This window comes from Sesamum indicum, linkage group LG8 (genome assembly GCF_026168435.1).
Source record: "Sesamum indicum cultivar Baizhima isolate 11 linkage group LG8, ASM2616843v1, whole genome shotgun sequence".
Lineage (NCBI taxonomy): Eukaryota > Viridiplantae > Streptophyta > Magnoliopsida > Lamiales > Pedaliaceae > Sesamum > Sesamum indicum.
In genome coordinates this window covers 23,483,423-23,509,993 of record NC_142664.1, presented here as the reverse complement: position 1 = coordinate 23,509,993, position 26,571 = coordinate 23,483,423, and the positions used below count along the sequence as shown (strand labels likewise).

Genomic DNA, 26,571 nt, shown 5'->3' with positions numbered 1-26,571 from the left:
GTATAGCAATCCATGTGTCTGGACCAAGCTCGTTTACAAGCCCTTATCTTGGTTGGATCACGAGTACATCGTCTTTATCGTTGTCTTGAAATCACTCCACGAATATCTTCAAGACCATTCCACGTTGGAGCTTACTTCAAATATTGTGCAAACCATGAACAAATTCAAAGAATCTATAGCCATGCTCGAAAGAAAAACGAGGAGAGAAATATACGGAGAGAGACTACTAAAAGAGAGTATATTTCGGGCTGGATAAGAAATTTTCATGCTTTATTAGGTACCCGCCATCTCAACTATTGGGACGATCTGGAGTGGGGAGGTATCTCTCTCTCCAACAGTTTTTGACTTCTTCCCATCACAAGGATCAGTACTTGACGAAACAGCCGCGTCGTCGTCTTCAGGATGCAGAGCGACATGTTGCTTAGCTGCTTCTTGATCTCCTTAACCGTTTTGGTAAATGAATCGAACTCTATCTCCATGTCCCGCAACATGTTGTTTTGAGCGTCTTCAAGAACACCTTCTAATGTCCATGCTGCCTCTCTGATTTCCAGGACCATAGCTATCGCCCACTCGCTGTGGATGTCTCCTTCCACTTCCACCTCAGTAGTACTGAAGAGTTGTTTTGAGGACATGATCTCCTCGAAAGCAAATTGTATGGTTTCCGGAGGAGGAAGACAGTAAGGAATTGGAGAAGAATTGAGAAGGCGGTCGATTGTGTGCTTGAGAGAAATCACAGCAGCACATGAGGAAAGAAGAGGAGTTTAACATCTTAGGAGCCGCTCAATTGTGTTCTTAAGAGAAATCAAAGCAGCAAAACCCTTTCAGCTTTTAGATCAGAACTCACACAGTTGACACTAAATGAGAAGTCATCACTCAATAGTGGTATGAAATGAGGATGGTATTGAGTATACAATTAATAGGTTTAGTTCCACTTAATCCCCTCAAAACGTAAAATTATGTTTTTTTTCAATTTTTTTTTAAATTTATACTAACACCCCTTCGAAAATATTCTGTTTACAATTAATTCCCTTATATTAGGATTGGGATCGAAGATGCTGATATTAACAAAAAAGAAAATTATATAAAACTTCTAATTTTCTAATCATATTTTTATATTTGTAAGGGGTAAAAAATATAATATATACAAAGTTAACGCCTAGTAATTTAATAAAATAGTATTTTTGAATTATGTCTTATTGTTAAAATAGTACTTTTATATAGAATATACTAGTGACAAAGTGATGAAATGTTATATATTTTCTTCCATGTCTCGATCGTACAACATTAGATAAAGTATTTGAATAAGAAATTTTTAAGAAATCAATACAATAATATTGGTGTTAATCTCACCTTGTATATAAAAAACACACACAAAAAAAAAAATTGAAGTCTTGAAAGAATAACAAGTTTTTCAATATCTTGGACTTGCTGTGTTATCTTACAAGGCAACTTGGATGAAAATGTAAAAACAGAGAGATGCATTTGATGTGAGCTTGACAGGGTTTTGCATCGTTGGGCAGAAAGATGCGCTCAGTGAACAGTGGAGTTCAATTGCGTAGATTTATTTATTGTATTCTTACATGCTTCTACCATAGCTGGCATACAGTACTACTGTTGGCTGAAAACAAAAAATAACATCAATTCTTTGTGGGGAAAGTACAGAAACGTTAACATCTCCTACTTTGGACTAATGGACGGGTATTCTTGACGGACTTTATCTCATAATTGTCGACTTTTATGGAGGATGGCCGGTGCTGTGGAACATTCGACCTACACGTACCATGAATCAGCAGCATTATTCTACTTTTATTGCTATGGCTCTTTGTTTCTGGTTTCAACTTTTTTGTTGTCTGTCAAATGAAAACATGATTTCTATCACGTTGGTGGAACTAGTAATGTTGTATTGTTACAAGTGTCTGTTGTAGGTCTGTCTGTATGCACCGGTCGCCTGTTTCGGCAGCTGTATTAGGTGAGGTCATTGAGCAGCAGAGCATAGCCATTACAGATATTTGGAGCATGAACAACAACTTCATACAATTAATAACTGAAAAATAGTTACAAGCTCTTGAAAACATATATACACTGAAGATGAAGCTAACAGGCCAGCTAGGATTCCAGGTGGCAACTAACTCATCAAAGACAAATCCTTCAATCACTTATAACACGATTTCTGTGAAGAAAGAAATAAATAGGAATTATTCAATTCATGTTTTCGCGTTTTCCTAAAGAAGATAAAATACACGCAATGTTTATTTTTGTGTTTTTATATTTTTTTGTTTTTCAATTTTCTGTATATAATATATATATATGTACACTTATATATAATATAAAAGAGACAAACAGTTATTTTTGTCTCCAAAAAATACAACATTAAACATTCAATATGTATATATATACATATTTATATATAAAAATACATATAAAAGAGATATGATTTGACGATGAAAGTGATTCATATCTCCCAAATCCCAACATGAAACCTACAACACTTATTTAAAAATATTTTAAATTACTTCAAAACACCAAATCCAAACATACTATCTATTTTCAACCACATACTTACTTATCTCAATTTTTCTATCACTATCTCCAAAACACAAAAGAAAACACTCAAAACACAAATCCAAACATTACAGTTGTACTGCTGCTGTGTAGTGCAGCTGCTACTCCTTGAAGCTTGAATGTTGAACCAGAGTTGCTACACCCTCTGATTCTGAATGCAAATAGACGATCAGTAAATCCCACTTCAAAGTGAGATAACCAAGAAAGATTAGGAGGAGCTAAATCCCATAAAGAACGCAACTTTTAGATCAAAATTTGGATGAAGATGAATCTACATAAACATATACAAAACACACACATACACATGTACTTCTGTTTATTATATTACAACTATATATATATATTTGTATATGTGTGTGTACCCGTATGATGAAGATTACAAATGATTAACATTATTGTCACCATTTAATGACTTTTGGTCTCTCCAGAAGACCTGTGCGTTTGCTCCCCTAATGCACAGTTCATGAAATAAGAAACAGAGAGAGATGTTTTATCACCTCATATAACTAAAGGGTTTCATTGAAAAGAGGGCCTTCTATATATACATATATATATATATGCAAGAAAGCTTGTGAGCTCTCATGGTCTTTACTAATTAAGTTGCACAGACAACATAGTCCAATTACTATAAATCTGTCTCAAACATGCAATACAAGTGCATCAACAAACACATTCATAGCAAATGTAACAAGTAGTTGCCACTACCAAGAAGACTAATTGTTAGGATAGACTTGCCTTTTGAGCCCATGCTGCTGTATATATATTCATGATCACTTGAGTTTCCTGTCATCCGCTGAAGACTTGACATAAACTTGAAGTAACTTATTTCCAAGCTTCACTTGTTCATCAACTATTTGTTTTGCAGAAGCTACAACAGACTCACCACAGTCAACTAACTCGATCCCTTTTAGAGTTGGAGGTCCCCGAAATTGAATAGTCTTTCCGATTTCCAAGGGGATCTTCTTTAATTTGTAGCAGTGTCGAATGCTCAGGTACTGGAGCATTTGGAAGCTGAAACAATCGGCATCCCATTTCTCTAGATCAACATCTTCAAGTAGCAAATACCGAAGTCCCCGGAATCGTACTTCATCGCTTTTCCACACAGGGCCTCGACAAGCATTGCATCGCAATTTGAGCACTTCAAGCCGCGGCAATTTGCCAAAACTACTCATGTCGTGCCAGGGAAGTCCAAGGCCAGTCAAAGTTACTTTTCTGAGATACCGAAGTTCGAAGATTGAAACAGGAAGCCGCTCTGCAACGACAACCTTAGGATTGACAATGACACATTTGAGTGACTCAAGTCGGTAAGGAAGATGGTCAAAGCAGCACAAAGGTTTTGTAGGAACATCTAGTGCTAATTCAACTTGAATTCCTAATCTCTTTAGGTTTGGAATTTTTCCAAAAACCTTTTTAGTACAACTACTAGCACTAATACCTAAAAGTGTTGAGAGACGACGCAACGGAACACTGTCGGGACTGGGATCCGGTAGGTCACTTCCCATGACTTGGAGATGGCTCAATTTACGCATATCCCATATCTCCATGGGTAGATATGGCCGACAAGCCTCAAAAGATAAGATGCTTAGATATTGTTGAACAATCAAGTACTCAAGATTCTGGAGTTTGGATATGGAAGCCGGGAGCTTTCCATTATAAGTGAAGGCAAGGTACCTCAAGAAAATTAGTTCTACTACTTCATTTGGAAACTCATAGAAGCGGATCGTAGCTGCATCCAGTACCTTCAGCAAACTAAAACATAAACATTTTGGTACTGGATACTCATGGTGCGGACCAGTACATAGAAGCGAACGTGCATTTGAAACGGATGCCATCGACTTGCGCACATCTTTGATTCCAAATAAGATGTTATTATGGATACAAAGCCGACGCTGCCTTTCTATATGTTGATTGGCATTACTATTCATGATATGGAAAAGCTTTTCCTCATCGGCTTGTTTGGTACATAAATGCCAAAAGACAGAATGGACCTTGCAGGTCTTAATTTTAAGACTGGAGCTGAAAGCACTGATCAGAACAACATATGTATTCACAAGGCCCAACAAACATTCCATGGCAGTGCCTTCTAAGCTATTCCACTTATGTCGATCAAGAAATCCTTCCGCACACCACATCTTTATGAGCTTGGACACAGGGATCCGATAACCATGTGGAAATACTCCCAGATAGAGAAAGCACGCCTTCAAATGTTGCGGTAAGTGGTTGTAGCTCAACATTAGTTTCTTTGACATTACCTCATCTGCACTGAAGATAGCTGGAATTTCATCCTCTGCTACCTTCCAGTACTCAGGCGTCTTGTCAGCTATACATAGATGCTTGGCTACTGCAATGATTGCAAGAGGAAGTCCTTCACACTTCTCAGCAATCCTCTTTCCAACTTCCTCCAGTTGAGGAGGGCATGACTCTTCTTCACCAAACACCTTCCCACGAAGAAGACGCCAACTATCTTCTTTATCCAGGAAACTCTTCCGAATGCGATGATTAGAATCATCATAACGAGCAACATCCTGTATCCTGGTAGTCAGCAAGATTCCGCTCCCATTTAAGTTACATGGAAAAAGCAATTCCAACTCATAACAGATTTCTTTGCTCCACACATCGTCCAACACAACCAGGTACTTTCTATCTCGCAAACTTCTCCTAACATAATCTAACAATTCTGTCTCATGTATTTCATCAATATTGTCAAGATTCAACTTAGCTAGAATACCTAGCATGATTTCTTTCATTTGACATTTAGTACCTACTTTGACCCAAAGGCGACAATCAAAAGTACTCGAAATCGAAGGATGTTCGTAAACTTGTCTAGCTAGAGTTGTCTTACCGATGCCTGCCATCCCTTCAATGACGAAAACTTTCAGCTCCGACGACAACCTGTTGATGAGCAGATTCTTGATTCCACTAACTTCATCTTCTAATCCAACCATCTTTGACTGATCATTTCCATGATCAAAATCATCTTCAGTTCTTGATGTACCATCTTCTTCCGACGGCAACTGGTCTACTTTGTAATAGTGCTCCTCCAATGTCTTCTTCACAGATTCGGTAAAGAAATCAATCTCTTCCTTCACCTTGTTGCCCAAGAGTACTACTCCATCCGGGAGTTCTGGTTGCGAGAGATCATGCCGAGATGATGATAGATGGAGGGCTGATGATTCAAGTACATCTTCTAATCTGTATGCTGCCTCTCTGATTCCACTTTCCATAGCCTTCCACCTTGTGCTGTCGATGTCTACTTCCAAACCTCTAAAGAGTTTTTGTAAGTGCTTGACATCCTGGTTAAGGGATTCTATGATTTCCGGACAACAAGGAATTTCAAGAGAAGGGAGAAGGTGCTCAAGAGAAATTAAAGCTGCATAAGCCATTTCTGATTAATCTCTTAATTACAACTCACACAATCAAAACCAAACTCATAAACACAAATCCTAGCATATGATATATAGTTGGACCTTCCCCATGAAATGTTAAAGCATGGTCTCCTCCCCTAGTTTGATTAGGTGAAGGTATTTAAAAATATAAAAAAATATTTATTATATACGCACAAATATGACGCACTAAGTCAATTAATGTACAATAAAAATAAAATCAAATAAATATTAGGCTATTTTTCTATAATGTTAGGTAAGCAGTCTCTATCGACTGTATAAATATATGTTCATTTACTCTATAAACTCATGAACATAATATTTAACTTCTTGAATTAGATCGTCAAGCGAAATTATCCTTACATTATTTAGCAAATCCGTAAAATAACATTATACAAATAAAATGATTCATTTTACCAAATTGGAATAAAAAAAATAAAAATAAGGGATTTTGATTAAATAATTTATTTTAATATTAAATTAGTTTTTTTTTATATGATATCTTACTTTCAAATTAATTTATTCCAATACAATACCATAATAATTAGTAAATACAAAATCAGAAATCTCATTTTTAAGGATTAATTTTTTTAACATCATCAACAAATTTAGAAGTGAATTACAAATAATAGAATCAAGTTTCTTTATCAATTAAAACAATTATTATGAATTGTTTTGAAAATATAATTTTATACACTAAATAGAAAATATAAATAAAAATTATGAACTTAATATTTTTACACATGTAATTCACGTGGTATTTTTAATATTTAATTATATAAAAGTGTGAATGTCCCAAAAGGTTTTTTTACTTTTTAATTTATCTAAATTAATCTTATAATGATATTATTTCTTAAGGATAATTAATTTACTTATTAAATGTTATGCAAGTAATATTACTAAAATGCCTTAAGAGATGATTCGAACTTATTAAAAAGAAAATCAAAGATAAAACTTGTTTATAGCATCATTTATTAGGTATGTCCGTTTTTTGAACGCATTACAGTTAATAAAAAAATTGCATGAAAACCTAACCTAATAAACTTGTTGTTACATGGACTTTAAAATCATAGGAATATTTGTAATTTTACAAACAACGAGGTGGTTGTAATTTGTCCTATAAGAAAGATCTCATAAACTAAGCCGCATTTACTCTGTGATACGAGTCATTTAGGTAACATAATTAAAAAAAAAAACTGTACCAATTATATTATATTTACTTGGATTGTTTGAATTGAATATGTGTGTTGAGTGCTTCACGAGGAATAGTGTTTTGTATAGAGTTTGGGAATAAATATTCAAATTCTATAATACAAAATAAACACCTTATAAAAATGTATTCAAAATCTGATCCAATCTAATAATAGAAAATAAATGGGAACTAAGTCATTTTAAAAAATATAATATATATAAAAATGAAACATGCATTATTATGTGTGTGGGCCTTGTATGAATCCAAATAAGCTTGCCAACTGAAAGTCTAATAATTATGCATGGAACAAATAGCTGGCCCATTGGGTAACCTTAGCCACTTGGACATTTCTATCACTATCAGGATTCAGGAATAATAATAATTATCCTCTTCTAATAGTACCTACTACTGCATATTCCAACTCAAACCCCCACCCCACCCACACATACGTTTTCAGGGACAATTCAATGATTTGAATATAAATATTTTTTTATAAAAATTTGTGTTTGAATCTTAAGTGTATGTGTATTTTGAATACGTAAATATATAATAAAAAGAATAGTACGAAAAATTCAGCCTAATAATTTAATCCGAGTGATCATAAAAATTTTACGATTAATAGGGATCGCTACCTATAACTACCATAAGGACATTTAATTTAAGCTAAATCAAATATCATGGGACATTATAAACATAATTAAATTGAAATAGCGAGTCTATTATTAAAATATTACTGAAATCGATGACTATATATATATTTATATAATCGAATTCCATTATTTAGGAGTTATTTTAATTTTGAACTCGTAATCTTTTTATGAATATAAAGGGTTCAAATTAATTGTATTTGTGGTAGATAACTTACTTCATTTAATTTGTTTTTCCATTTGTGCCCTTCACATATTTTGATTTTGGATGTACGCTTTCTCAAACCCATAATATCAAATGGGCAAAATAATAAAATCACCCAACATTTATAAAAATAGCAAGTATCAAATACTTCTCATACCCAATCACAGGCTTGGCCCTGAAATTTTGCAGCCCAATACATACAATATTATATACTATTAATTATATATATATAAGAGTAAATTATAAAAATTTTCTTAAAATTTATTATAATTATAAGTATTTATTTATTATTTAAAAATATAAAATACCCTATTAAATTTAATAAAATATTATTTTACAAGAATTATAACAGAATTTATTAGGTGATGGCTTATTTTAAGGAATATATATAATTTTTTTAAATAAAAAATATTTATAATTATGATATATTGAGAAGTACTTTGAAATTTTTACCTTATAAAGAAATAATATTTAATATATTTATGAAAGATTTGAAAATAAATAAATAAATAATTAATTTTCAGACCAAACTACATTACCAGACCCAAGTTGAAGTCGGAGTTTGGGCGATGGATTCCATAGCACCGTGTTTGGCTCCTGAAATACCATATTCTTCGATCTGTACGCTTCTTCTTTTTCCACTCATTTTACTGTAATTCCGCTTTTCCATTTTCTTGGTTGGATTTTCATTCTCGCAATCATCATTTACATTTTCCTTCTTCCTTCAACAAGTGTTCTTGCTTTCTAGGGTTTCGCCTAAAGCGCAGATCTTTATGAAATATCGCTGAGGTTTACATGTTAATTCCCGAGGGGAATAAACTATGCTTCTTTTGGTATTGTGAATGTTTATATGGTGTTTTTTTGTAGTGGGATCCATGAAAATGCCGTTGTGCTCAGGTTTGTAGCCTTTTGTTAGCTCTGGTGTTTCAGTATTTTAATCATAGTTTGGATGTTCCCGACTTATTTCTTGTTTTTAACTTTATTGCGTTTGGTATTGGGGGCTGTGGGGATACGAGTAGTGAAAGTAATGTGTTCCTTTTCTTTCTCAAGAAAAGAGGAGGAAATTGGGGTTTGGAACTAAAATAAAGTTTTAGTGAATCAAATTTCTCATTTTGTGAGCAATAATATGTGAATAGAAGTTTGAGATGTGAGTTTTGGTCTGGTTTAAAATTGTGGGGTTGTGCTGTTTTGCTTGTTGATTCCAGGTGTACTTGGGTGGTGTTTCTAACACTTGGTCGTTCCTATTGCGGGGAGTGTGGTTGTATATAAATGGCTGATTCAAGTTCTGTAGACGATATACTCGAATTCTTGAGAAGGAACAAGTTTACAAAAGCAGAGGTTGCTCTGAGAAGTGAATTGGGTAACAGGCCTGACTTAAATGGAATTCTTCAAAAGCTTAAGCTCAGTGATAGGGAGTCGGGTAGTAGCTCAAGCGAAGAAGCAAATGGGGCAAAAGTATTAGAAGAAGATCAAAAAATAAAAAGTTCTCGGACTAGTGGGGAAGGTCTTAAGGATTCAAGCAGTGCTGAGGCTTCTAAGGAGCTAATTGTGAAAGAGGTAGAGTGTGGAACAGGGAGAAATGGGGCTGAGAACAAGTGGAAAAGCCGTGGTACTATTGGAGAACAGACAATGGTTGATGTGAGTGTTGGAACAAGTGATAAGAACTTCACCTTTTCCAAGAGTTCGGATGACACTGTTCTTGATTTGTATTCATGGAAATACAGTACTGGCAATGGTCCAGTTCCCTCTTATAAGAATGATGACGGTAGTGTTGATGAAAACAACTTTTTGGGGTTCCAGGTCTCTAGTACGACAAGGTTGAGTTCAGCTGAAGCTCTCAATAGTGGTAAGGTTAACCTGAAAACTGGGGAAGATGTTAGTTTTTCTGGTGAAAAGAGAATGACTTGGCCTGGTAGTACTAGTATGGTTGGTGCAGAAGCAGAGCATGAGAGGAGTGAGAAGAGTGAGGTTAAGGAAGTTGATCAAAAGAGAAAGGCAAGTGGTGCATGCTCTATAGATGATCTTGCTGATGATCCCTGGTCCAGAAGTAATGTTTCAGCCCCTTCAGCTTCAGAGCTCTGGAAAGATTGTTCGGTGAAAACTGTCTTTCCCTTCTCTGTGGGTGACACTTCAACCAGTTATGACAGTGCTGCTGCCATTATTGATAAAAAGGAGGGGAAAAGGAAAGCAGAATTCAATGAAATTAGGGCAGCAATAAAGAATCAAGTAGATGAGGTGGGAAGAGCTCTGTACTTTGGGAAGACTCAGGGAGGTGAGCCAAAAGATCTTGGTGCATTAGAATTTCATCTTGCATCCGACAACCAAAAGGAAGACTTACCAAGGCTACCCCCTGTGAAACTTAAGTCAGAAGACAAGTCTTTCAATATTCAGTGGGAGGAAAAATATGAACGCGAAGGACCTGGTCCAAAGATCTTGAATTCTGACAATTCATATCTCATAGGGTCATTTCTGGATGTACCTATAGGCCGAGAGATCAATCCTTCAGGTTTGTCCTGAAAATTTAAATGTCTGCCTCTTCTTCTAAACTTTACCATCTATATCTATATTTACCATGTTATGCAAATTTAAACTAACTAAAGTTGTGTGTATTCACGGGATTGTATTCATGGCTTACTATTAGGGTCTTATGTATGGATTGAAGTACAATTTATGATGAATGCACTGAATGGGTTGTTATACAGGGTAGATCTCTCTGTTAGTAGCTAATTAGCTATACAGAACCAAAGGAACTTATGCTTGAAATTAAAATTGATGTTGATAATTCTATCCAACAAACTTTAAGAATGTCTTAAAGATACAGGTCCTGTCTCGAGAAATGTTGGAAAGTTGAGCACTCTCTGATTGCTGCAGTCATGAAATATCATTTGTTCCTTTGTCTATGGACTAACCTCTTACCTCTATGGACTAGAGTGTTAAGGCAAAAAAGATTAAACAAAGTAATGTGATTTATCTTGTCTTATCTTTGATCAAAGACCATGAGGTTCAGGGTTTTTGACATTAATTCCTCAGATCGTTTGAAAGAGAACTGTTAAATGCTTTAACTTTCTTACGCGTTCCAATTTCATATCATTTTTTTACTGTTTGCCGCATGTTTCCCAACTTCATGCTTAAAACTCCAGATGATTAATAAGGTGGAGTATCTTGTATCACCTTTTTGAAGTTGATCTCTGAACTTAAATATCATTGATGTACTTATCATGTTAATCAGTATATGTTTTTCTGGTTGCAATCTATTGTTTTTCTTTTCTTGCCCCTCAGCTTTTAAATTAATTATTATCTTTCATAATGATGGTGCATAGGGAAAAGGCCAGCTGGAGGCAGTTGGCTCTCTGTGAGTCAGGGTATCGCTGAGGATACTTCTGATCTTGTTTCTGGTTTTGCAACTTTAGGTGATGGATTGAGTGAATCCATAGACTACCCCAATGAGTACTGGGACTCTGATGAATATGAAGATGACGATGATATTGGCTATACAAGACAACCTATTGAAGATGAGACCTGGTTTTTAGCACATGAAATTGATTACCCAAGTGACAACGAAAAGGGGACAGGGAATGGAAGTGTGCCAGACCCTCAGGAGAGGGAACAGAACAAAGATGATGAAGATGATCAGTCATTTGCTGAGGAGGATTCTTACTTCTCTGGCGAGCGGTATTTCCAATCAAAAAATATTGATCCAGCTGTATCTTTAGATAACCCTGTTGCCCTGTCTGCAACAGAGATGTACATGAGAAACAGTGAAAATGCAGTGATTGGTCAATATGATGGACAGTTGATGGATGAGGAGGAGCTGAATTTGATGCGTGCAGAGCCTGTCTGGCAGGGCTTTGTCCCCCAAACCAATGAACTCATTATGCTAGAAAATGGAAAAGTTATGAGTGAATGTGGAAGGCCTTGTCTGGATGATATCTGCATGGATGATGATCAACATGGTTCAGTTAGATCTATTGGTGTTGGAATCAACAGTGATGCTGCTGATATAGGCAGTGAAGTGAGGGAAAGTTTGATTGGAGGTAGTAGTGAAGGGGATGTAGAGTACTTTCATGATCATGATGCTAGTATTGGTGGTTCTAGATACTCACAGCATGACCTATATAAGAATTCTGGTGAAAGATCCAAGGACGACAAAAATATGACAAAGAGACAGAATTCTGATAAATATATAATGAGTAATGATAAAGGTTCATATACACAGGCAAAGAATCACATCGATGGAGGATTCTCATTTCCTCCTCCTAGAGATGGGCAGTTGGTACAAACAAGCTCAAGCAAATCTTTGTGGTTAAACAAGGTTAACACGGTTGTCAGTGATGAAACTGATGACCGCGCAGTGGAGAATGATGGTGTGCTTACTTCATGGAGGCGCAAAAGCAGTGACTCTTCACCAGTTAGGAGTTCAAGGGATGACAAGTATGTCAACACTGGGGAATCAGCAAATTCTAGTCCGTCATCTCTTTCAAATTATGGCTATACTGAAATGGAACGTTTAAAGAAAGAAGAGGATGTAAAAGCAGCTGCTATAAGAGAAGAAGATCCTGGGCCGTCATTAGAAGATGAGGAAGCTGCTGCTGTGCAAGAGCAAGTGAAGCAGATCAAAGCACAAGAGGAGGAATTTGAAACCTTCAATTTGAAAATTGTTCACAGGAAAAACAGGCATGTATATTTTCATCCTTGTCTTATCCAGGCAAATCTCCTTTGGTTTGCTAAGCCTTCATCGTGCAGATTGGCTGGTAAACTGGAATTTGATTATCTTTTTTTAAAAGAAGTATAAAATAAGTTTTCCATGTGAAGATAATGTCACATATAACAAAATCCCACGTTAATACTGTTTTTCTCAATGGATATCTTCGTTCTGATTTTAGTTTCACTATCATATTTGTGAAATTTGTGGTAAGTCTTTGGGATGGTAATAATATTGTTGAAGCTTTAATGCATAACATAAGCCCAAACTATATGTATACCTTTTTCCTGGAGTGTATAGCATTGTGATAGTGAATAAAGTGATACTAAAAAGTTTTATATCCAAAGACCAAAGGTTTGTATATTTCAGACTTCATAGTTCAGAGTGTTAAATGCCTCTGGTGTTTGTCATGAATGCTCCTGGAGGCTGATTAAAACATGAACTCATATAAAAATAAATCATGGTTGCATCATATATGTTGTTATTTGTCAGCTTTTGCTGTCATTTTCTTATCTGGAATAAGTATTTTGGCTTGTCAATGAGTTTATATAAAGTTACAGACACCAAAAACTTTAAACATAAAAAGAGAGGAGCCTACCTGGTGTATTGTCTATGTTAATAGCATATGAATATTATCACAAGAAACCCATGCTGCCTCCTCAAGTGTTCAATGACAATTTGCCTCTGGTGGGTGCAAATGTAACCAGCAGAACTCCATGATATACATATTTTATAGCATTTCAAGTTTGCCAAATGGGGATATAAATTCATGTTAATCACTAGAATATTTGGCAATACTATGTAGAGCTAGTTTTCCTATCTCTTGCTGTTGCATTCTTAAGACACGCATTGCAAGTTGCATTTCCCAATTAGACTATTAGTCTGTATTTAGAGCTGTTAATGAATTATATCATACATTTTAGATGATGAAAATTTGGTTCAGTAGAGAGGCAGCAGAAGGAATGTGCTTGATAACAGTTGGAATTCAGTTTTCCATTACTGGATATTTTCACATATTACCAAATGATGATATATGCATGTGCTAAAGTTTTTAGCTTTGTAACTTCCGACTTTAAGATGCTTTTCCTTAATCCTGCTTATGTTTAATGTTCAGAACTGGTTTTGAGGAGGATAAAAATTTCCATGTTGTTTTAAACTCGGTTATTGCTGGCCGCTATCATGTCACTGAGTATCTTGGATCAGCTGCATTCAGCAAAGCCATTCAGGCGCATGACCTGCATACAGGTATGGATGTCTGCGTGAAGATTATAAAGAACAATAAAGATTTCTTCGATCAGAGCCTTGACGAAATAAAGCTACTCAAGTACGTGAACAAACATGATCCCGCTGACAAGTATCATCTTCTTCGATTGTACGATTATTTTTACTATCGTGTAAGTGAACGATCCATCAATTGCCTTCTGTTTTTATGAATTACTGCATTATTGACTTGTTTTTCTTTTTGACTCCTTGAACCTTCTCCATATATTCATTTCATGTTTTTTCCTTCTAAACATGAAGTGCTGCAGAATTTGGAAGTATAATAGAGACATAAAAATGGTTTAGGTAGTGTTTGGTTCAAGTTACAGACAACGGATGCAATATGCAGCCCAAGGCTGCACTTGTTTGTTTGGTCTTTTGGTTATTCAAGGAAAGTTGGTTGACATATATTTTTCGTCAAAACTGTCCGAGTCCATCGGCTGTACAACTTTAGTACGTAAAATTCATTTTTACCATGGTTAATATAACATAAATGCTACAAAAAAATTTCATTTTTTCAAATACTCTGAGACCTCGGCTAATAATAAGCCTCGGTGTGCAGCTGTATACTTTTACATGGATGCATTTATGCACGTCTATCATCAATGCAACCAATATTTGGTGTGTGAAAATTGGCTACTATTGATCTTTATTCTTGTATTGCAGGAGCATTTGTTGATTGTATGTGAATTGCTTAAAGCCAACTTGTATGAGTTCCATAAGTTTAACAGAGAATCTGGAGGAGAAGTCTACTTTACAATGCCAAGATTGCAGGTCTGTAGCAACAAATGCCTTTTTTTCCATATATCTCATTACAGTATGCGTCCCTGACTTGTTGTTTTCTTATGTGCAGTCTATTACTATTCAATGCCTGGAAGCTCTTCAATTTTTACACAGTCTTGGCCTCATACATTGTGACCTGAAGCCTGAGAATATATTGGTGAAAAGTTACAGTAGATGTGAGGTGAAGGTGATTGATCTAGGAAGTAGTTGCTTTGAAACAGATCATCTTTGTTCTTATGTTCAGTCTAGGTCATACCGCGCGCCAGAGGTAATTCTGGGACTTCCATATGACAAAAAGATTGATATTTGGTCGCTTGGTTGCATCTTGGCTGAACTTTGCACAGGCAATGTAAGTTCTTTAATTTCATAGTTCTCTAGTTCACCAAGGGGCAGCTGTTATAATTTCCAGCATTTGTTTGACTTCCTTTCTGCTTTGGGAAATTATGCATCTGCTAACCTTTTGTTCTTTTCATAGATTTAGATTTATGTTTTTTTCTTCTCTCTCTCTCTTCACCTCCCCTTCTTTATTTGGAATGCTGTTGAAGATAAGCTACTTCTCGAATTGTTCTGTACTATTACCAGCAATACTGGTGCTTCATCAGTTACTACCATATTTCTTGGAGAAAATGCTTTCCCCTTCTATTAGTGTCCTATTGTAGAAAAATATGGTAACTCTGGTAAAATGCACAGAATGAGCTGGCCGATTATTAGCTTGATCTGTTAAGTGTTTGATTCAGCCTGGTCCAACAACACTTCTGAATTCAACAATTGATGAAGCCAAACTCAATTCACTGATTAAGTTCTATGATATACATCATAGCAGCCTGGACCCAGAAAATTTAGGATCTTGGTTTTTGTGGAGTACTGTAGTATGTATGGCTCAGGGTCTGAGAGCTGGATTAGGCTTTGTCATGTGTATTATATATCAAAAGTCAACAACTTATAGTTTCTGAACTCTTTTTGTCAAATGCAATGTGGTTCTCAGCCTCCTTGTCTCTTGTCTTATCGTAGGAGTATTTCCATCGTTTCTTTCTAGTTTTCCTTATTATCTTTTGAAACTCCAAGTATGTTGTCTATGTAGGTGCTCTTTCAAAACGATTCTCCTGCCACTTTACTAGCTCGAGTAATTGGAATCATCAGTCCGATTGAGCAAGATATGCTTGCTAAAGGACGTGATACATACAAATATTTCACCAAAAATCACATGCTTTATGAAAGAAACCAGGTAACCTTCTCTATCTGTTTTGTCTCATATCTTCTCTTCATTCAACCCGCACACATGATAGTTATCATGCTAAACATGTTTTCTGTCTCATATTCTTACATCCTTTAGTTTGAACATGCTTTTATTTCCGGAGGATACATGAAGATAAAGAATATTGGTGGACTTCCTTACTATTTTTTCTTTAGGCTGGTTTACTTTTACCAAATCAAAACTCCAGTTTCCCTTTAGATGTAGCTTAAACTTGAATGACAATGTGATGGGTTCCCTCGAAACACATAAAGCAGCATTCTTGAGTTTAATAAGTCGCTAGAATTTATAATGCATAAACCATCATACTGCTAGGGTCGTCTCTGTCACCATTTTACCTATCATCTCTTCTATCTTTCCTCAGGAGACTAACAGACTGGAATATTTGATACCCAAAAAATCATCCTTGAGACATCGGTTGCCAATGGGAGACCAAGGCTTCATTGACTTTGTTGCTCATCTGCTAGAAATTAACCCAAAGAAGCGGCCTTCTGCATCAGAGGCTTTAAACCATCCATGGTTACAATATCCTTATGAACCAATATCATCCTGAAGAGTATATGGTTCCAAGATGGAATACCTATCTTGAAGGTTTGCTCGCAGCTCAGATACAAGTGTATTCATAGGACCGGATGAAAACTGGCCCCGGTTCTTGCCTACGCTTCAATTAGCAAATAGATGACTAATGGGGTTGTAATTCTCAAGTTTCCGCTCAATTGGGAGGTGTGATTGGTTTCAAAGATGAAGACCGAATCTTCCTTTACCCCACCACAAAGTTGTATTCTGATTTTTCACAACTCAAATGTAGTCTTTTGCGCAGCATGTATCGGTAGGATTTTCTGTTTTTGCTTCATTTTGTTGGGTGGAAAGGCAGCCTTCACTCTTGTTGTACATGATGTGTGATAATTCTTTTTAGGTTATTTTAGTTATAATAGCTTTTGATAATAGATGCTTATCCAATTTTGATTGGCTTGGGGTTTTCCTGTGAATTGTACTTTAAAGACTCAAAGCTCGGTGAAAAATGTTTTGGTGAATCCATTTCCACCAAACACACCTCAGAGCTGATTTATGGAATTCAAGTTCTAAAACCCTCAAAAGTCAAAACCTGCTCCTTATGCCCAGAAGGGCACATGAGATATGTCTTATTTGTGTAGGAAAAATTTCGTACGAGTCAGGTAGAAAATCTGGGAGTTTTTTGTCTGATTTAAAACGGGTGGGAACTGAAGGTGGGAATTGTTAACTACCTTAATTTAACTAATTCTTTTTAGGTTGTCTCATGCGCTGATACCAACCTCCATTCTTCTATTATTGATCCAAAACATAAATAAACTGGAAATTTGAGGCAATAATTGAACAGAGGTACTTCACTTCAGAGATCATCTAATGGCCAAGCCAAGAAACCTTCATTACCCAACACAAAAGCCTCTCGAGCCATTAAAATTTAACAACTTAGAATCATTTCATGCATCTAAATGTATGGGGATTGATATCAATATATTTATGATCTTCAGCATTATTTTGATACACCTTCTGCTCTTCTGTTGCAAGATCAAAGCTGTTTATATCACTGAACAATCCCTTTTCCATTTTCGAAAGTTACCGAAGTTAATTTTCACCCCTCCCGGTCTTATGATAAGTTTAATTGATAGATTAATTATAAAATGATAATAATAATAATAATAGCCCTCTAACATCAGCAATATTTCAGCAGCAGCACACACACACATATTAATACTACTAAACAAAACAGGAAAGAAGAGTACTAGTCTTTACAAGAAAATTTCATTTTATCTGTAATCCATTCAACATTTGAGCACATAATTAACCTGCATGCATACATATATATATTTGTATGTATCTGTATCTACCTATATCTCTATGTATATATATGCATTCAGTTGATGCATATAGTACAAGAAGATCCCATACACATATATAGTTAGCTACATGAGGAAACTGGCTAGTTAATCATCGATGATGAAGAAAAGTCAGAATTACAGAGAAGATGATGATCTGCCGTCCACAGATAAGAAATCTATGAATGGTGGAGCTGGAGAAGATTTGTTGGTTTGATTAATATGAAGATGAGCTGCAGCTTCTTGCTCCACTTCTTCTTCATTATCTTTATTCCTAATCGCATTTGCATGGTCTATCACTTCACTTCTGTTGGAATCTGTGTTCACTTGAAGAAAGTCATAGAACTCCACTGCTTTGCTGCTGCTCCTACTTTCTGCATATATATATATAATCAAAGGATTATAATTCAAACTGAATTGAATCTGAACCAGTGACGTAATTCCGAATCTTAACTAAAAATCCATGTTTATTTAAAATGAATATATACAAACGGCAAGGTATACATTTTTCGTGGTAAGTTTTAATTAAAACAAAGAAAAAGAAAATATTTTTTCGGAAAAATTGCAATTTTAGTCGTGTGATGAATCTATTTTGCCATTTGCCCTGTAATTTTAAAATTTTCGCATATTGATGACGAAAATGACTGAAAAGTTGCATCCAACTAAATTGGTCGATCACGTGCATGTCACATGCACTTTTTCAACCATTTTATCAATTATGGTCATTTTTATCTTCAATTTCTGAAAATTTTACATTACAAGGCAAGAATGTTAAAATGAACTCGTATATCACTACAATTACCAACTTTTAAATTATAGAGCAAAATTGTTAAAATGAAAAAAGATTGCCTACCCCTTGTAGGATTAGACTAAAATAGCAATTTTCCATTTTCTTTGTAATTGAGAAAGAAAAGTACGTACTTAAGATATCTTGCATGCTTGTCAAGACTTCATAGACATAACATAGTCAATAATTACGCACCTTCATCTATCTTGGGATGATAGAACAGTACTTTAGTAGACTGATGATGATGATGGTCCTTCCAATGTGGGAGTAATTGGTAGCTATATGATGATGGAGGGTTGTCAAAAATTCTGTGAGCTGGAAGCTTCTCTACTAGACTAGGGCTAAAGCTCAATAAACTCTTTCCCCTGCAAACAGCTGCTGAATTAACGTTGTTGTGATGCTTTGATATCATTGAGGATGGCTGCTGGTTGTGCGAATAAGCCCGTTTTGTGTGCAATTTCGACCTTTCTCTGCATTTCCGGGCCATGATGACATGCCAATGGTTCTTGACAGCATTGTCTGTCCGGCCTGGAAAGTGGCGAGCAATTATAGCCCACCGGTTGCCGTGGATGCGGTGGCATGCAAGCAGCCGCTCCTCTTCCTCCTCCGTGAAAGGGCTGCGGTTGATTCTTGGATCCAGTTGATTGAACCATCTCAACCTACAACTCTTCCCTGCATGCATGCATGCACTCAAATAATAAGTATCGAACACTATGAAGTTGAAAAAAATAAATAATGGGCTATAGATAAAAGATTATACATATATATATATATAATTACAAATATTAATTAATTTTCCTTTCTGGAAATTAAAGTTCTTGTTAATGTTTCTAAGTTTGTATAAATCATTAATGTAATTTTAAGAAAATGGAGTAAACTTGTAAGTTCTTGTTTATTTTTGTGAAGAACAATAGTATCCCATAGAGAAATGAAGGACAAGTATTTTGATTCAAATTAATGAGAAGTTAATTTAATTAATTAATTTAAAAAAGACTTTTGAACTTGGTTATAAAATAAATATAATAATATATAGATTGAGGGGATTAATTGGCTGCCCGCCCACACCCTACTTATAAGGCTTCATGATCTCAGTGTAAAATTGAATTAGTTGCCGCATATAATTAATAGTCTACCTTACTAATTAATGCTTAATTACATTAATCTAATCCAATTAAATTCAAAAAGAGACATTATCTATACCGCAGAAAGAGTTTATATATATATATAACCCTTTTATTATCAAATAATTAATCTCTGGAATTAAAATTGTTTATTTCAAGCTAATTATATATATATATATAGAGAGAGAGAGAGAGAGAGTATGTATATTAAGAAAAATTAAAAGGGGGCTCATAATATACCCTAGTAATTAAATCAATGATGTCGAAATTAAGGTTTATTTTTATATTCAAAGTGAGAGAAAAGATCGGGATTAATTAATTTAGGAAAATCAAGAATATGTATATATGTATATATAGATAGATAGATATTTGATTGTAAATATGCAAGGGCTCAAACTTGTGGTATATATATAGTTGCTCAATGCCTTTGGTTCATTATCAATACAAACCCTAAAATCTTGCATGTAAAATGAGAAGCTTTTTTGTTCTTCATCAACCCCTCCACCCACCCTACTTACCTCTTTGTGTGTGTGTGTGTGTGTGAGAGAGAGAGAGAGAGATCAGATGGAAGCTACAGAAATATCCATATATAGAGGTATTCATACATATGACGATACTCACCTGATCTACCATGTAGGTTTTGAGCTATGGCGTTCCAGTTATGAGGTCCATATCTTTCAACTAATTCCCGCAGCTTCTCATCCTCCGCCGGCCTCCAATGCCCTCTACTGCACATGATCGATCACCACCACCACCACCACCACCACCAATATATATATATATATCTAATCAAGAACAAAACCAATCAACTTAATTCTCTTCAAGAAACCCCAATAATATAACCCCAACGTCGTCGACCCTCGATGGATCCTTCCTCTTCCCTCCCCTACCTCTTCAAGATCGATCAAACATCAAAAGGGTTTTGCACAAAATCTTTTGATCGATCAAAGATCAATTGAAAAGGAACAACCGATCACAAGGTTTACATATAGGACAAGAGGAAGAGAGAAGAAGATAGGATATATATATATATATATATAGAGAGAGAGAGAGAGAGAGAGAGAGAGAGAGAGAATTAGAAGAAGGGGTGGTAGCTAGAAATATATATATATATATATATATATATATAAATATGAATTAGATAAGGAAGTAGTGTTTTCCGTTAGGGGGAGTGGGGAGGGTTTGGACAGAGCAGCACCACCAATTGATCGATGCAACCACGACATCTAGGCTAACAAACCACTTACATATATATATATATATATATCATACATATATAACACATGCTACTGTGTGTTCTCTGTGTATGTATATACATACACACATATACATATGTATATAGTTAAATAATTGTATCTAAATATTCTCTCTCTCTCTCTCTCTCGATTCATGAGAGAGAGAGAAAGGGAGAGGTGTGAGGAAAGGAGGTTGCTTGGTAGGGTAAATGTAGTTCTCCTCTCAACATCTCTCCAAAATTCTAACCTACAATACCCACCACCTATCTCGCTACTTCTCTTTCCTTCCTAACATCATCATCCATCAATACCTCCAACATATATTTATACATATATATATAATTTGGACAAAATCGTATTTTGGTACCAGTAAAAAATACCAGTTTTGTTTTTGATACCACAAATTTTGCAAGTTCGAATTTTGGTACCATTAAACAAAAAAAAAGCATTTTTGGTACTGTGCACATGGGCTTTAACTGCCGTCAACCCCATAATTTTGGCGGAAAAGTCACCTAAGTCTGAGAAAAAGGAGGAAAAATTGATCTTCCAATATTTCATAGTGTTTTGGTACTATTAAACCTAAAATCAAGCCTTTTTGGTCCCATAAGTCATGTGCGGCGCAAAATAAGTAATACAATACATTCCAAAATAAAAGATAGAATCCATAAACATGAAGCAAGATATATTGGTTATAAATACACAATTTGAGCTAATTAAAACCTGATTTGGCAAAAATTTGACAAAAACCCACTTGACAAAATATATGCATTGCAATGCACAATTTTCACTAATTGAAAACCCGCCAAAAGACTTCAACCTATACAAGTATTTAACCTATTTCTAAATATCTTTGTTATAAAACTTTTTATAAAATTTTATTACATGATATATATAATACTTGTTAATTTTCAGAATTTTTAAAAATTTGGGTAAATTTATAAAGTTCCTTGAATTATGCTATACGGTAGTGCCATTCTCTGCAGAACCGTACTCTTTCTGAAATTATATGATAATTTTAAATAGTTCTATAATGATTTATTATTTTCTGTATTAATTAACATGAGTCTTGAGTAACATATAAAATTTTTAAGATTTTTCTGTGGATGGCCGAATTTTAAAGATCCATCCAAGTAAACTGTGAGTCTGTATTGTCGTTATTCTTCAACTCGATTTTGCAAATTCTTACACCTATTTGTTCAACTAAATCTTATCTTATATATTTTTATACATGTTAATCAATACCTTTATCACTTTATTTAAAATCTTCAAAGCCATATACTAAATATATAGCTTGAAATCTTTTGGCAGATTTTAATGCATATGTTTTGTCAAGTAGGTTACACTCAAATTTTTGTCAAACCACGTTTCAATTAGCTCAAATAGTGTATTTATAACTAATATATTTTGCTTCATGTTTATGAGTTCTATCCTTTATTTTGGAATATGTTGTATTACTTATTTTGCGCCGCACATGACTTTATGGGACCAAAAAGGCTTATTTTTAAATTTAATGGTACCAAAACACTATGAAATGTTGGAAGACCAACTTTCTTCCTTTTTCTCAGACTCACGTGACTTTTCCCGCCAAAATTGTGGGGTTGACGGACGTTCTGCCGTTAAGTTGGTACCAAAATGCTTATTTTTTGGTTTAATGATACCAAAATCCGAACTTACAAATTTGTGATATCAAAAATAAAACTGACCCTTTTTAATGGTACCAAAACACGATTTGCCCTGTATAATTTACAAGAATTAATAATAAGAATATTAATTAATGTTATCCGTGAATCAGAAGCTGCTTACACTTGCTTTAATTCATCTTAATTTTCTAACCTAAATATGAACTAACTCTACCTCGTATACCCTAATCATCCAATCTGAAAAATTCCTACCTAGCTACGGTAACTAATTAATTATGCATGCAAATTAATGTTTGAGTATTTCCAAAAGGATTATTTACATATATATATATATATATATATGGTAATTACATAATCTATTTTGTATAGGTATTTAATTTGATATTTCATTTTACATGTACATACTCATATATATATATATATATGTGTGTGATTAAAATTCACGTTATTTTATATATTTAAGAAAATAATTTAATGCACGTGGTGTGTATATATATATATATGTATATAATGATGACCCCTAATTAACTAAGAAAAGTTTGGTATTTAGGTCTCAATCAGCCTCTCAAGACGTAATTGAAAATCGACCTACAATCTTCAAACGAGTTTTGAATTTTGCGTTTGTCTATACTCTCCTAATTATTCCAATTCAAAGTAAGGATAAGAGAAAAAACAATTATTGCAAATTGAAATTAAGTGTATTTAGCTCATATACTTTATGATTATAAGCATGAAAGTATTCTATAAAGTATCTTAATTATACGGAGATGTTTTGTCCATATATAATCACTTTATAATTATCTATCTATCTATCTATATATATTCTATAGTTTTTATTAAAAAAAATATTAAATTTATTATATAATGTTAATTTACTACACTTATCAAATTTGGAAATTGATTTTGGAGCTCAGATAATGTGATAAATTACCTTAAATTGGACTGATAATTTATCTCAACACGATTTTTCCAAGCAAAATTAGGCTACTAATTATGATAGTAATTTGCACGAGGGAAGCTGGAAAAACGTAAATGATCGAAGCACTATGCACAAGAAATAATGTCATTAGCCATAATAAAAATTAATTGTTGTGAAATAGTGATGTTCATTGTTAATTTTTGTTTAGCAGTGAATTTAGCCAAAAAAAAAATATTTATGTGATAATTAGCTCGTCGTTGACTATAGCATTCAAACTAAAGAAAATATGTGGCAGTCAGAATTTTGGGAGAAACCTTTCAAAAAAATTTGCTAATTAAGGTCAGCTAGAAGTTTTGCAACACTAAAATTCGGGAAAATTACACTTTTAGTCCATAGGGTGGGGGTTCAATACTTTTGGTCCTTTTTTTTATGAGATTTTCAAAATAATCTCAAAATTAAAAAAATTCGATATGTTTAGTTATATGCTTTACTGAATCTTCAAAATGGTTTCAAAATTAAAAAAAATTCACCAAATTTAGTTCCACAAATCCCGCTAAATGTGTCAGTCCGATTGTTTTCAACTTTGGGACCATTTTATTATATATATATATTGTAAATCAAATGGCTAAATGTATTGAGTTGACCAAATTTTTATGATCATTTTGAAAATTCAGTAAAGTAGAAGACTAAAAGTTTTGGACCCCCTATCCTATGGGACGAAAAATATAATTTTTGCCTTAAAATTCGATCATTTCTAACTATAATAATATTAATTTTGAAATTTCAAGAATTTAAAATTCTACCCCTCACTAAATTCACTGCTAATTACCAACACATTACTCTCCTTTCTATTTTCCTAACTATTGACACAATTTCTTGTACTGAACGTGATATCAAACTACTCATAATATTTTGATCTCTATATATATATGTCGCAAAATTACATGCAGTCGTGTTAAGGATCTGTACATCGATCACTTACTTTTAAAATATACATTAAATAATATAGATTAATAACAACAATTTTATATCCTAATTAGATCCATCCTAATTTTAATATCAAAATTTTTCTTAGCTATTGGACCATTAATTTTTTTTATAGTAATGCACATATAGCATATATATAGCTCCAATTATTGGCATTTTTTTATGTAGTGACTCTAAAATATTAAGTATTAATTAATTTCAAAATAGTGAATTAATGAAGAAATTGTACTACTAATTATAATTAATAAGAAAATAATTAAGGAAAAGGGATATATATAAGAAATTCCATTAATGTATAAGGCATATATGTATATATTTAACCTACAACATGTTTGTAATACATCAGTTGGGTGTAAATCTAAATTTTTATTCAATTTTTTTGTTGATGTCAACAAATTCCATAATTTTTACTAATAAATAGATCTATTTAATTGAATGAAAACACACATCAAAGGTATTAAATATAATTTTTTAAAATACAAAAAGTTTATGTATAATTATACTAAATTTCATAGGAAATTTGTGTAATTATTTTTATGTATGTGTGTGTGGAGGTGGTAAATGAAGAATAGTGGGTTTATTGTTGACTTGTCACACCTATCAACTATCATAACTGTTAAAAAGAGAAACTAAACTTAGTTCTCAACTTCCAAAAACTACCTAAATTAAGACTTGTTTTTGACTGTTGGCCTACCTTTCTTCTCTTTTTTACTTATTTATTTATTATTAATAATATATATATATTATATTGCTTTTTAGAAGATGAGTGAGATGCAAACATATACGTACATTGATAATTCACCCACCAGCTGATCATGTTTGTACTAAGCAAACAACAACCTACGTACGTACCCCGCCCTTTTCACATTTCTAACTGTCCATTTTCCTCAACTAACACATAAATCCCCTTCTCCTAATTTTCTAACACATAAACCCTTCCACAATTCTTTATTATGATCTTACATTAATGTTGTGGGGAAAATTATTACCAAATCAAGTTTGATTGTACCAAATCAATAACAGAACAAGTATAACATATTTATCATGCTATTAATCATTTTTTTTAACTGTTTATCAATCACACAAAGAGTCATATAATTGACTTAAGTTCGATCGATCTAATTTAAAATTTTTCAATGTAGTGGTCATGATATAATCCGTTACATTTTTAATTTTCCAACGCCCACTAATTTATTGTACAAGTATTAATTTGGTGTAGGATTTAAAATTCAAATTACCACATGTAAAAATTAAAACAGGGACAAAATTTTGCCAAATTGAAAAATAAAAAGTTTTAAAAATAATATTAACAATTTGAGAAAGAAGCATTTGAATAAATTTGCGATGAATTTTCATGTTTTGGATTCATATTGTCTGTCTTACCATTATTTATATTAATTATGAGTTCTCGAATATTTAAACAGTACTTAGTTTTATTTTTCCTCCAACTCTGACACATGTCGTTCTTTGGTGGAGAAGAAATAAAACTGTATTAGCCGAATATTTTGAGTTTTAAGACAAAATAGATAATATACAAATCAAGACATGAAAATAGTTGCACATTATATGACTGGAGAACAATTCAATGGAAAGTGGATCATGTACTTTTTTTTTTCCCAAAATATTAAGGTATTTTTTTCCATATTTTGTAATTAATTCATGTGAATTTTGTGCTTGGTTCAATTTTCACAGTGGGTAACCTGGATTTAGCCCATTTGAAATACAAAAAATTTACTACAATGTTAATATATACCAAAGTTGTCGTGTTCCAAATCTTTTTAATATTATTTGTTTTAATATTCGTATCGTATTGTATCTGCATAGTCGTATTTGTTGTCGGATATGATAAATGATTAATAAGAATGAAATTTATACCGCATCTGAGGATCAGAGAGAATTTGCAAGACTTTGTGGATTGTTCACCAGCTTCACCTACTATACATTTATGTTATAATTATATTTATATTTCTTTAAAGAATTAAATTACCAACACCCACTTTGAGTTTTTAAATTATACTTACAACCCTTTTGAAAATATAA

The 26,571-nt window shown here is 33.7% G+C and overlaps 3 protein-coding genes across 5 annotated transcripts; 1 reads left to right on the top strand and 2 right to left on the bottom strand.

Annotated features, from left to right (window-relative positions):
• Positions 1-1,525: 1,525 nt before the first annotated feature.
• Positions 1,526-6,067, bottom strand: LOC105168546 (putative late blight resistance protein homolog R1B-16). The gene is made up of 2 exons (XM_011088677.3): positions 3,298-6,067; positions 1,526-2,713 (listed from the first exon to the last, which is right to left on the bottom strand). The coding sequence occupies exon 1, from the start codon at positions 5,943-5,945 to the stop codon at positions 3,333-3,335; it is 2,613 nt and encodes an 870-aa protein (XP_011086979.1). The 5' UTR covers positions 5,946-6,067; the 3' UTR covers positions 1,526-2,713; positions 3,298-3,332.
• A 2,443-nt stretch (positions 6,068-8,510) lies between these two features.
• On the top strand, positions 8,511-16,933 carry LOC105168544 (uncharacterized). 3 transcript variants are annotated; one of them, XM_011088676.3, is made up of 8 exons: positions 8,511-8,610; positions 9,195-10,495; positions 11,400-12,663; positions 13,806-14,085; positions 14,618-14,725; positions 14,805-15,083; positions 15,816-15,959; positions 16,351-16,933. In XM_011088676.3, the coding sequence occupies exons 2-8, from the start codon at positions 9,259-9,261 to the stop codon at positions 16,537-16,539; spliced, it is 3,501 nt and encodes a 1,166-aa protein (XP_011086978.1). In that variant the 5' UTR covers positions 8,511-8,610; positions 9,195-9,258; the 3' UTR covers positions 16,540-16,933. The 3 variants fall into 3 exon arrangements, with proteins under 3 accessions (XP_011086978.1, XP_011086976.1, XP_011086977.1); XM_011088674.3 differs by having other exon boundaries at positions 11,310-12,663; XM_011088675.3 differs by lacking the exon at positions 8,511-8,610 and adding an exon at positions 8,624-8,886 and having other exon boundaries at positions 11,310-12,663.
• An 821-nt stretch (positions 16,934-17,754) lies between these two features.
• Positions 17,755-21,056, bottom strand: LOC105168698 (transcription factor MYB54). The gene is made up of 3 exons (XM_088883220.1): positions 20,372-21,056; positions 18,825-19,301; positions 17,755-18,216 (listed from the first exon to the last, which is right to left on the bottom strand). Exons 1-3 carry the CDS (start codon positions 20,484-20,486, stop codon positions 17,981-17,983), a joined length of 828 nt encoding a protein of 275 aa, XP_088739346.1. The 5' UTR covers positions 20,487-21,056; the 3' UTR covers positions 17,755-17,980.
• Between the last annotated feature and the right edge of the window lie 5,515 nt (positions 21,057-26,571).

Coding starts and splice junctions, on each gene's coding strand:
- LOC105168546 (XM_011088677.3), bottom strand. CDS start 5,945: ATGGCTTATGCAGCTTTAATTTCTCTTGAGCACCTTCTCCCTTCTCTT.
- LOC105168544 (XM_011088674.3), top strand. CDS start 9,259: ATGGCTGATTCAAGTTCTGTAGACGATATACTCGAATTCTTGAGAAGG. Junction 14,086..14,617: donor ACGATTATTTTTACTATCGT/GTAAGTGAACGA, acceptor CTTGTATTGCAG/GAGCATTTGTTGATTGTATG. Junction 14,726..14,804: donor TTACAATGCCAAGATTGCAG/GTCTGTAGCAAC, acceptor TCTTATGTGCAG/TCTATTACTATTCAATGCCT.
- LOC105168698 (XM_088883220.1), bottom strand. CDS start 20,486: ATGTGCAGTAGAGGGCATTGGAGGCCGGCGGAGGATGAGAAGCTGCGG. Junction 19,302..20,371: donor AAACCTACATGGTAGATCAG/GTGAGTATCGTC, acceptor GCATGCATGCAG/GGAAGAGTTGTAGGTTGAGA. Junction 18,217..18,824: donor TCATCCCAAGATAGATGAAG/GTGCGTAATTAT, acceptor ATATATATGCAG/AAAGTAGGAGCAGCAGCAAA.